Source organism: Bos grunniens, chromosome 7 (assembly GCF_055505025.1).
Source record: "Bos grunniens cultivar Pamir isolate PY7600 chromosome 7, Bosgru_T2T1.0, whole genome shotgun sequence".
Classification (NCBI taxonomy): domain Eukaryota; kingdom Metazoa; phylum Chordata; class Mammalia; order Artiodactyla; family Bovidae; genus Bos; species Bos grunniens.
In genome coordinates, this window is record NC_141171.1 from 25,138,449 (window position 1) to 25,151,324 (window position 12,876).

The 12,876-nt window shown below is 41.1% G+C and overlaps 1 protein-coding gene across 3 annotated transcripts in view; it reads right to left on the reverse strand.

Annotated features, from left to right (window-relative positions):
• SLC27A6 (solute carrier family 27 member 6) overlaps window positions 1–12,876 on the reverse strand; it is a 411,258-nt gene that overhangs the window by 67,080 nt on the left and 331,302 nt on the right. The window contains exon 1 of one of the 3 annotated variants that reach the window (XM_086410492.1): window positions 9,233–10,614. The exons of 1 other annotated variant lie outside the window; for it this stretch is intronic. In XM_086410492.1, the coding sequence (XP_086266618.1) occupies window positions 9,233–9,761 (529 nt within the window). In that variant the 5' untranslated portion in view covers window positions 9,762–10,614. Of the gene's footprint in view, window positions 1–9,232; window positions 10,615–12,876 lie in introns of those variants that run through there. One more of the 3 variants, XM_086410494.1, reaches the window with a different exon arrangement.

Below are 12,876 nucleotides of genomic sequence, written 5' to 3' on the forward strand. Positions count from 1 at the left end.
CATGGATCAGAAGAATCAATATAGTGAAAGTGAGTATACAACCCAAAACAATCTATAGATTCAATGCAATCCCTGTCAAGCTACCAACGGTATTTTTCATAGAGCTAGAACAAATAATTTCACAATTTATATGGAAATACAAAAAACCTTGAATAGCCAAAGCAATCTTGAGAAAGAAGAATGGAACTGGAAGAATCAACCTGCCTGACTTCAGGCTCTACTACAAAGCCACAGTCATTAAGACAGTATGGTACTGGCACAAAGATAGAAATATAGATCAATGGAACAAAGTAGAAAACCCAGAGATAAATCCACACACCTATGGACACCTTATCTTTGACAAAGGAGGCAAGAATATATAATGGAGAAAAGACAATCTCTTTAACAAGTGGGGCTCGGAAAACTGGTCAACCACTTGTAAAAGAATGAAACTAGAACACTTTCTAACACCATACACAAAAATAAACTCAAAATGGATTAAAGATCTAAACATGAGACCAGAAACTATAAAACTCCTAGAGGAGAACATAGGCAAAACACTCTCCGACATACATCACAGCAGGATCCTCTATGACCCACGTCCCAGAATATTGGAAATAAAAGCAAAAATAAACAAATGGGACCTAATTAAAATTAAAATCTTCTGCACAACAAAGGAAACTATAAGCAAGGTGAAAAGACAGCCTTCAGAATGGGAAAAACTAATAGCAAATGAAGCAACTGACAAAGAATTAATCTCAAAAATATACAAGCAACTCCTATAGCTCAATTCCAGAAAAATAAATGACCCAATCAAAAAATGGGCCAAAGAACTAAACAGACATTTCTCCAAAGAAGACATACAGATGGCTAACAAACACATGAAAAGATGCTCAACATCACTCATTATCAGAGAAATGCAAATCAAAACCACAATGAGGTATCATTTCACGCCAGTCAGAATGGCTGCTATCCAAAAGTCTACAAGCAATAAATGCTGGAGAGGGTGTGGAGAAAAGGGAACCCTCTTACACTGTTGGTGGGAATGCAAACTAGTATGGCCATTATGGAGAATAGTGTGGAGACTCCTTTAAAAACTGGAAATAGAACTGCCATACGACCCAGCAATAGCACTGCTGGGCATACACACCAAGGCAACCAGAATTGAAAGAGACACGTGTACCCCAATGTTCATCGCATCACTGTTTATAATAGCCAGGACATGGAAGCAACCTAGATGTCCATCAGCAGACAAATGGATAAGAAAGCTGTGGTACATATACACAATGGAGTATTGCTGCAGCTGCTGCTAAGTCACTTTAGTTGTGTCCAACTCTGTGAGACGCCAGAGATGGCAGCCCACTAGACTCCTCCGTCCCTGGGAGTCTCCAGGCAAGAACACTGGAGTGGGTTGCCATTTCCTTCTCAATGTAGGAAAGTGAAAAGTGAAAGTGAAGTCACTCAGTCCTGTCCGACTCTTCGCAACCCCATTGACTGCAGCCTACCAGGCTCCTCCATCCATGGGATTTTCCAGGCAAGAGTACTGGAGTGGGTTGCCAGTGCCTTCTACTCAGCCATTAAAAAGAATACATTTGAATCAGTTCTAATGAGGTGGATGAAACTGGACTCTATTATACAGAGTGAAGTAAGCCAGAAAGAAAAACACCAATACAATATACTAACGCATATATATGGAATTTAAAAAGATGGTAACGATAACCCTGTATGTGAGACAGCAAAAGAGACACAGGTGTATAGAATAGTCTTTTGGACCCTGGGGGAGAGGGTGAGGGTTGGATGATTTGGGAGAATGACATTGAAACATGTATATTATCATATGTGAAATGAATTGCCAGTCCAGATTCTATGCATGATCAGGATGGTTGGGGCTGGTGCACTGGGATGACCCAGAGGGATGGGATCCAGAGGAAGGTGGGAAGGGTGTTTATGATGGGGAATACATGTACACCCGTGGTGGATTCATGTCAATGTATGGCAAAACCAATACAATAGTGTAAAGTAATTAGCCTCCAATTAAAATAAATAAATTTATATTAAAAAATAAACTTTTATGCATTACTAAAACTAATATGAAATTCAACTACACATGGTTAATGTGAGGTTTCCATCCTACAAAGCAATATTTACACAGAAACCAAATTGAAATTGTAGATCTCATCACACGCTCTTAGCTACCATCTGTTGCTTAACAACAGCTCAATGGGTTTCTCACAGAACACCTGGGCAGGTTATGGTGCCTAAGAAAATTGATGCTTAAGTAAGCAATCCTAAAGCAATATATATCATGATGTAGATAACAATAGTTCTTATCAAGCCAGACACTAATCTCATCATCAACGATGTGTCAGTTATTTTTACAAATAATAGTTTACTGATAATAATAGCCCTAGGAAGTGCATAATTATTCATTCATGATAACATATTCTTCCCTGAAGCAATTTTATTAACTGCTCTGAATGGGTACACACAAGTTTGTAAATGGGTTTCCGGGTTTCATTTTCAGCTGTCCCCACATCTTTTAGGGCATAGACAGTATATTTATTATAGGCAAAATTGTGCAAGAAAGTAAAATGTAGAATACTTCGTTTGTTGTTAATGCAACACATCATATTTCCAATAAATAATTATTACTTAGATGTGTGTTTTTCCAGTTCGGGCTTGCAACTTCTCTGAGGAGGCACTGCTGTTGCTGCTAAGTTGCATCAGTCGTGTCCGATTCTGTGCGACCCCAGAGATGGCAGCCCACAAGGCTCCCCCGTCCCTGGGATTCTCCAGGCAAGAACACTGGAGTGGGTTGCCATTTCCTTCCCCAATGCATGAAAGTGAAAAGGGAAAGTGAAGTCGTTCAGTTGTGTCCGACCCTCAGCGACCCCATGGACTGCAGCCTTCCAGGCTCCTCTGTCCATGGGATTTTCCAGGCAAGAGTACTGGAGTGGGGTGACATTGCCTTCTCCGCTGAGGAGGCACAGTCCCTCTTTAAATTGTTTTTGCTCCTGTCAGTATTCAAGTTTCATTCCCTTATAGCAAACACGTGTTCAGCATAAACTGTATATAAGAACTCCTCATGATCAGTGAAGAAAATAATCATCCTTAGAATACTACCTTTTCCAACTAGTAAATCATGAACAATCAAAATTAATTATATATATATATATATATATTTTTTTTTTTTTTGGAATGGAGGTATTCCTTGACCTAGCTGAGTCTAAAATGAGAGGAAAAAAAAAAAGGCAAAACAGCCATTCAGTCTACTCTACTTAAAAGTATAGAAATGCCTTGAAAATGAAAATAGATATGTCGAGGCTAGCATAGTACATGGATAAAATAGTACAGGTTCACATGAGCCACATCTCATCTATCTGAATATGTCTTACTTTCTATAGAACTTAAAGGGTTTTTATTTTTTCCTCTAACTATTCCTCTTGGTCTTTGAAAAGCAGATGTCTTTACGGTTGAAAGTCATTTGGAGAATTACAATGGTTTGATTGTTAACTGGAACATTTGCTCCTGCACAGTGTGAATGCAACAGATCATGAAAACGGACAGGGCAATGCTGCACGCATTATTTTAAGTTTAGAGAACCAACATAAGAGTGTACTTCTTGTGAAGAGAAACAAAACCCTTCCCAGAAGGTTGAGACACAACATCCTATTGAATCTAAAGTAAAAAGGTCCAGGGTAATATTAATATATACTTTTCAGTTGTTTACTTATAATTATAACGATTTAATATGTGATACACTGAGAAAGGAGAGAGTGCAAATTACATGCATGCATGAATGCACGCATGTTCAGTCGCTTCAGCTGTGTCCGACTCTTTGCAACTCCATGGACCGTAGCCCACCAGGCTCCTCTGTCCGTGGGATTTTCCTGGCAAGAATACTGGAGTGGGTTGCCATGCCGTTCTCCAGGGAATCTTCCCAACCCAGGGATCGAACCCATATCTCCTGCGTCTCCTACACTGCAGGCAGATTCTTTACTGCTGAGCCCAGAAAATACAAAAATGCAAGTAAATCTGAAATTTTGTGGATACTAAGTCTAGAAACTAAAGACCGCTGCAGCTGCTGCTGGTGCTAAGTCGCCTCAGTTGTGTCCGACTCTGTGCGACCCCATAGACGGCAGCCCACCAGGCTCCACTGTCCCTGGGATTCTCCAGGCAAGAACACTGGAGTGGGTTGCCATTTCCTTCTCCAATGCATGAAAGTAAAAAGGGAAAGTGAAGTCGCTCAGTCGTGTCCGACCCTCAGCGACCCCATGGACTGCAGCCTACCAGGCTCCTCCGTCCATGGGATTTTCCAGGCAAGAGTACTGGAGTGGGGTGCCATTGCCTTCTCCAGAAACTAAAGACTACAAAGCTTAAAATGCTTTGACTTTCAGGGAGTCATGATTCTAACATTTAGCAACACTGATATAAAATAACATAACCAGTAACTCATTGATATATCTACTGCCAAAATCAGCTACCAGAAGAACAGCACGGGGACAATTCCTGGGCAAAAACAGGCAAGTAAATAAACAGTTACTGAATGCCCCTTGTGTACCTTAAAGTTTTTCATTAGATTGATCACCTATTCATTCATCCAGACAGTAATTACTTATTGAGCATCTCTTTTACACTAAGTTCTAAGAATTTAGCAGCAAACAGAACAAACTCCCTCAGCTCAAAGAGCTTACATTTGAGCTCTTGGCCAAGTCCTCCAAGTTGCACAAGTACCTCTACGTGATCTGGCAAACACAACTTTACCATTCCACCAAGTCACTGAGAGAGCCATGGCACACAGTGCCTGAGGCAAGAGGATTGGTGGGAAAAATAACAAAACCAAGTAGATGACCAGATGGAAGATGACAGAGAGAGCTCCGGGAAAGCAGCAGGGCAGAGGGAGGGGCCTGGAGGGAAGGGAAGAGAAAGGGAAAAGATGGAGATGAGGAAATGGGCCGGAGCAGAAATGAGGACAAAGACAAAGGTGTGCTCAACATCAGAAAATCCAGGCTCCTGTCCCACACTGCCTCTCCTAAAGGCAGGAGCTTGAGCAATGTACTTGCCCACTCCGATCCATGCTTCCCTCCTCTTTAGAACCAGACTATGGCTGTGGTGAAGATGACATAAGGCAATGCATCTAAAAATAGTTTATTACTTACACAGTGCTATAAAAATGGAAGAGACTTATTTATTATTGCTACATATGTCAAAGGATATAATTACATAAACTTTTAAATACTACATACAAATACCTCAACATTTCATGTTTGTACTGAGTAAAGAGAAAAGCCTATATAGGTAGATGATAATATTGGCTGCAGGCACTGTTGGCAAAATCAGAGTTGAAATATTGGGGGGAAAGGACTAGGTTTGATCTAAGATGATTTAATATTCAATAAGTGCTGAAATTTTCCAAAGAAAGTTGGGACGCCACTTGACACATCTTCTAAATCAAACTACACAAATACAGTAACACTTCTTTGCAACTATTTTTGAGTCTTCAGACTGAGAAAAAGGAATAATAGTTTTATAAGCATTTACATTTTTTCTAGTGATAGGAGCATTAAAAACCTGATGTCTTAACACTGGCAACTTTTAATTTTACTATATTTATATAACTGGAATGCAATTTTTTCATGGTTATAGCAAAAGGGGATTAACAGCCCCAGAAACCTATAATGTGTAATACAGCAGAGTCTTAGATCAGAGACCAGGTTTTGGGTCTGATCTGCACCTACTAAGCTGTGTCACCCTAGACCCTCGGTGAACTTCTTTCCCTCTTAGTTTCTAAACTATAGCTGTGCACTTGCCTTTCAAAGGTACTGGGTACACCTTTTACATAGTCAGCCTTGAGTAAATGGCAACATTGATATCTTTGTTAGCAACCACTAGAGCAAGAATAATGTTTATTCTTATTCTGGAGACAGAACTATCGGGCAACTGTCATGATTGTAATGTCATCTATCACCACGGACCACCGAGGACATTACCTGGCCTGCCTATAAAACTTGTTTGACGCTGGTTTTATATAACATGAATTTTGCTAAAACATAGCAAAGTGTTAAACGTCCTGGACCAAACAGATGACTTACTAGTCTTTTTTGTAGCTAATACCAAATTAGAATGTGCCATCAAAATTCAAGTGAAATCCCTTAGTAAAAGCCTCCAATGACTTTACAATGATAATAGCAATTATTTCGATTCACCAAGGATTTACTTTGTATGCACTAGTGACTCAGCTAGTCATTTCACCAAAACTGCCATTTAATCCTCAGAATTACACTGTGAAGGAGATGGTATTTTCACCAATTCACAGCAAAGCAAAATATCACTCAAAGCAGCTGAGGACCTTGTTTTTCAATCACACAATTAAGAAGTGGCAGATCAGAAGTGAGACCTGGGGCTGTCCAGCTTATCTAACACTGTCTGGTCTTTCCACTTCAATACACTCTTGCTGGAGATATAAGGATTTAATAGTACATCTCCATTAGAAACATCCAATGGGAATTTAAGAACTCTGAAATGTAAAGTTTTAAAAACTATATGTATATATTGCTCATGGATTAGACTCAAGATGCCAAGAATACAGTTTTCAGGGTAAGAGCTTCAGATACAGAAAAGTGACTGTGATGGAAGCCATGCTGTCTTACAAAACAAAACAAAACTAGCAGTTAACTAAAAGGGAATTCTCCTATCTTTGAAAGAAACATATGCTATTTATATATTTTGGAGGTGTGCTATAAAGAATTGTTACTAGGATTTAAGGTTGAATTCTCCAGGTACCTACTTACTGAGCAAATTAATTAAACATGTTTGGCTTAAATTCCAGCATCCCAATGTGGCTTTCATACACAAAACTTGTCTGGTAATGGTAAAAACAAAAATAAGGAAACAATGCTATTAGTTATTGGCAAGCAAAGCAAAAGCTGGCACAAGTAAAACTGCAAAATTAGTTGGTCCTAATTGGGCAACAGCTCAGTCAACACCAAAGTTTGAAAACTCTATTCTGAGAGTTAAACAGCCCTACACACTTCAGGAGGAGGCCCTCAGGAGACAGGATATGAGATGTTTCTCAGGTTGACCTCAACATCATGGCCACAGAAATCTTTTCAGAGATATTGTGGCCCTTCTAGTTTGCTCTTCTTTCTTTGCACAATCTAAGGTTCAGATTTGCTCCAGAAACTGCAATCTAAATTAGAATGAGCAACTAAAATGTCAGAATATATCCTAAGAAGAACTGTGATAGTTTTCCCTGCTGTATTCATATTATCACTGCCCATGGCACGAGAGGTAAACACTGCTTCACCATGTTATGGAACCTCTGTGTGAAATTAGAATGAGCAACTAAAATGTCAGAATATATCCTAAGATGAACTGTGATAGTTTTCCCTGCTGTATTCATATTACCACTGCCCATGGCACGAGAGGTAAACACTGCTTCACTGTGTTATGGAACCTCTGTGTGAAATTAGAATGAGCAACTAAAATGTCAGAATATATCCTAAGATGAACTGTGATAGTTTTCCCTGCTGTATTCATATTATCACTGCCCATGGCACGAGAGGTAAACACTGCTTCACCATGTTGTGGAACCTCTGTGTGACTCCTTTATTCTACTTATTGCTACAGTTCAAAGAAGTGTTATACTAGCTAACCTTTTTCCAAGGTGAAGAGTTGAATTTCAATCTTGGAGGATATAACTGTTGAATTAAAAAAAAAACAAAAAAAAAACCACGAGAGGATTTCTGGTTTATCCACTCCAGTAATTTAAGATAAAATCAGTCCTTAAGAGTAATAAGACACATTTGGGAGTCTGGGATTGACATGTACACACTGCTATATTTAAAATAAAATGCCTTTCCATTAAAAATATGATCATAAATTAAAAAGAACAAACATTTTGCTTCTTCATCTAGTCACAATTTGAGCTGGAAGGACAAAGGAAACAAGCAAAAGTGAAAGCCTTGAATAAATAACTTTTTTTTTTTTTACTATATATTGGCTAACTCATTTTCATGTGATATACAATTATTATATAAAAAAGGGTACACACAAAGTACTATACTTTATAAATCAGTGGTATATAAATGTAGATCCCCCCCCCCCATATTTCTCTGTGAATCTAAAGATTCTATATGACTATAGCCCACCAGGCTCTTCTGTCCATGGGATTCTCTAGGCAAGAATACTGCAGTGAGTTGCCATGCCCTCCTGCAGGGGGTCTTCTTGACCCAGGGATCGAAACCGCATCTCTTATGTCTCCTGCACTTGCAGGCCGGTTCTTTATCACTAGTGTCATCTGAGAAGTCCATATGAGGTGTCAGAATGTATCTATTAACCTAAAATACTTAAATATTTTCACTAAGGTCTTTGCCATGATCCTCTACCTTCCTACCCTCATGAAAGAAACATGTGCATAAACCACTTAGATTATACCAAATAAGTTATCAATTTTCATACTTCGTTTTCCCTGTTATGCAACTTATCATCCTAGGTTCTTCATTAGTCAGGCACTCAACCAAAAACTTTTCTTTATAGTTCACTGTCAGTATACGTATCCAAAGCCTAAATCCAAGGGGAGGGGAAGAAGGTCAGCACTTACTGGAAAGAAAGATAAAATGATGCACCGGTGGGGTAAGGAGATGGGGGAGAAAGAGACTGAGAGTCTGCCAAGAGCTTGCCACTGGCTGGAAGTCCAACTTTGCCAGGCAAATCCTAGCTTGCAGGCAGTGCAGAATAAGAGCAGACATGAAGACAGGAATTCATGCACTTCTAATTAAACATGTTTCTTCTGCAAAGGCAGTCAACTTCAATAGTGCTAGTATTAGAGGCAGAAGGTATTCCACAATGAAACAGGATTGTCTTCCTTCACATCAGATAATTTTGTCAGATCTGACAAAATTTAGAACTTACCAAGCTCTCTCTGTGTTCTTGTACTCACTGAAGGTAGCAAGAACAGTAAAATGTGCCCCTTAGACTCATCCTGTCCCTTTGCTAAAATAATAAGATTTCAGAAAAGTCTGAGATTTCAGTAAAGTTCTTCAGAAGCTGTCCTGATAATTAGTCATCTACAACAGTGATTGAAGTGAGGGAAGGGGAAATTAAACCACTTGTACCCTTAACATCCACACTTCATCACATACCCAGGATACTAGTTGCTAATTGGTTCTAACAAAAAAAAATGAGGCCGGTGGGGGTGGGATAGGAGGCAGGGCTGCCATTCTGCTCAAGCAGCTCATTTCCCATACTCTACCTGCACCCACCACGAGGACCCTGGGCTCACAGCTGCGGATGCAATGCAGGAGGGAGACCGATCGAACATTGGAGTTGAGGAAGGCCACCACGCAGCCCAGCTTGGCCAGGCCAAACCACACGTGAACGAAATCCGGTTCGTTGCTCATCAGCAAAGCCACAGTATCGCCCCTTTTCAGCGGGGAATGGTTCAGCAAGACATGAGCCACTTTATTACTTCTCCTGTCCACATCCTCATAGGTGTAGATGTCTCCCTCGTAGATGATGAAAGGTTTCTGGGGCCGCTTCTTGGCCTGGATCAGGAATTTATCCAGGACAGTGACTAGCTCCCCTTTCTGTCCGTGCTTCCCTGTCGTCCAAAGTCCACAGCGAACCATCTTCAGCAGGTACCAGAGGTCACTCCAGAAGTAAGGGTACAGGAGTTTCTGCAAGAAGCTCAGGAAGACCATTCCAGCCCCTAGTCCTGTTAGCCACGGCAGGAAAGTGGGGACCGCAAGACCAGAAGGCAGCCCAGATCCCGGTTCTGCCATTGTTCTCTCCCGGGGGCACCTCTCTGCCGAGACCACCAGTCGGCAATGTGCAAGGCTAGCACCTGCAGTTCGCCCCAACCTTTATGGGAGGGAGAAGAACTCTTGCGAAACTGAGTTAAAAGTCTTCTGCACAGAAGTTGCTCCAAAGAATGCTGGGGATAAGTCCTAGGACACCTGGCGGGTGAACAGTTCAAGAGTGAGATAAGCTCAGGGGCCTCCGGGGGGGATCGAGGAATGCAGCACAGCACACATTGACTTCTAAACCCCGACGGCGGCCCGCGCCCTGCGGAGTTCTGAGGCACCTACCAGTTCTCTCCGGGCTAGTTGGATCAGTCCCCGGTGCCTTTCAAGCTCCTGAGAATAGCCCACCACCCTCGGGGGCAGATGCTCTCCGGTGCCTGCAACTTGGAGGCTGAATTCGAGCCGAGAGAAGCTGGGGTGGCGAAGACTGAGATACACAGCGGCTTCCCGCCTGGATCCTGCAGAACCGCGCAGGGTGTCGGGGCCACGCCTCCGTCCAGGGTGTCGCCAGGTCTTGTGGGATCCCCCGGCCCGCAGTGCCGCCCGGGCTGTGCCCCGCGCAGCAGCCCAGCGCCCCCTGGGCTCCCCTCGGGCGAGATGGGTCCCCGCGCTGCTCCCAGGTGACCGCAGCGCCCGCTGGAAAAGCTGCCTCCTGCGCGGATCGCAGCTCCCCTTCTAGGTTCCCGAGTTGGGGTATCTCTCCTCCGAGCCCCAACGGAGGGGCTCGCCTCCCGTCCGCCACCAGGCGCCGGGCCAACCCTGATCGGACCGCGGTCGCTGGAGCAGCTTCCTCCGGCCGTCCTCCGCTGGCTGGTGTGCAGCGACCCGAGTCCCAGGAGAGAAAGCCGCACTGCATGGGGCAGAGGGCAGCCAGGCTCCTGGAACCGAGTCAAGGAGTTCATTCATTCCATAAATGGTCAATAAAGGAAATTAAACTAGAGGCTACAGAGGCGAGGGGAAGAATTAAAGTAAAGAAAAACTAAAGCTGCCACCGGGGGCGGGGGGGAGGGGGGCGAGAGGGGGCGGCGGGGGTGGGAGGATAGGCAGGAAACAGGGAAACAGGAGACGAAAAAGATATTTATGAATTGGACAGATGCAGGAATATTTGAACTCTTTGTTCATGAAACATCACAAAGTGACTTTGAGGTTATGCAAAAAGTAGTTTTGAAAACTTATATTAGTAGGTTGGTATTGACATTTATACTAAAGTTCAATCCTTAGAGTGCCTTGATAGTGCTTTTTACAAAATTTTCCAAAAGTACTGTTTGAGGTGAGAGCTTAAGTCCATATTCACAATCACATTTTAAAAAAAGGGTAAAATGATTTTTATCCAGTGAGATCATTTAAAAAATGATCAGAACATCAAACTAAAGATTCTAAAAGGGGGGAGGGCGAAGTGGAGAGGCAACAGGTAATTAAAAATAACAATAAATTTTATACAATGGTGAAATTTTACTGAAGATAAACTGAGGGGTACTTAATTACATATGTTTTTCCTTGCATATACCACCATTCCAGCTCTCTGCCTTTAAGAAGTGTGTATAAATAACCATTTATACACACTTCTTAAAGGCACATATTGAAATAATTAAGCATTGCCTCACTTTGTCAGCTTTTCCTTCTTCAGTCATGTTCTCCAGCTGGGTTCTAGATAACCTCAGATTTCCTAATAAATGAAAAACTATAACTCCAAGGCAGACTTTGGTTTATTAATCTGAAAATGATTACTTTGAAGTCACAGTGAAGAGCTTAAAAGAATGAGAGGCTGTTAAAACTCTTTTGTGTAGATCAAGAAAATCCTTTCTAAAGTTATTCAGAAACACTGCTCTTTTCAATTCAGAAACACCTTTCCGTTTGAAGAAAAGTATTAGTATCCAGTAGTTTACAACTGAGAAGTTAGTTTACAACTTGAAAAGCATCTTTGACATTCTATGCTTTTCTTTCCTAGCTCTAGTTTGAATCAGACACCTCCTAGAAAACAATAGTTGAAGCAGAGAATAGAATATGTAGCAGTTGGTCTCAGACTTTTGAATTCCAATACAAGTAAAATCTGTCCTTCTCTAGTGGAAAATGAGTGAAGAAACATAGGTGTGCCATATTTTTAATGTGTAAAATTAAAAACATGAAGCTCACATTAAAACAATTATCATCTACTGTCATTGTTTCATAAACAGAAGAATTTATTAAAGCATTAAAAAGAAGAAAAGGAATACCATTATAATAAAAGACAGTCTTTGAGAATAAATCAAATTAACTTCATGAAAAACTCATGTGTTACACTGATTTTTCATATTATGGATCTCCTAACATGATCACACGGAGAAGGCAATGGCACCCCACTCCAGTACTCTTGCCTGGAAAATCCCATGGATGGAGGAGCCTGGTGGGCTGCGGTCCATGGGGTCGCTAAAAGTTGGACACGACTGAGTGACTTCCCTTTCACTTTTCACTTTCATGCACTGGAGAAGGAAACGGCAACCCACTCCAGTGTTCTTGCCTGGAGAACCCCAGGGACGGGGGAGCCTGGTGGGCTTGTTGTTGTGAGTTGAGAAAATATTTGGCATCATAAATGTAAGACAGTTTGATTTATTAGGAAAACTTAAAACATATGTTGCCAAAATTTATATTGGCCAGAGCCAATTCCATGCCTGAAATCTCACCACAAAAGAAGTAATCAGTGATCATCTTGGGACAGCTAGAAGTGTTGTGTGTATTTCTACATCAGCCCGTGAATCTGTTTTCATTTTTTCCAGGGATGTTGATTCACTTTCAAATAGTGTCAAAGACAGCTAAGTAAAAACAGATATAATCATTAATCACAAGTGTTAATTAACACAAAATGGGGGAAAGGCAGTAACAGTAATTACAAGTAAGCTTATCATTTAATTAAAATAAAGAGAAATAAACACACACACACAGTCTAGACATTTCTGTTAACATTACTTTTGATCAAGAACAATGCAATATTTCTCAGGTTCCCCTTTAGGAAATAAAAAAATATATACATTTTAATGTAATTTGAAAATAATTATTGTGACTAAATACAAATCAATGTAGAAGAGAACTTCCGCTTATTTTCAGTCTAAATATGCTC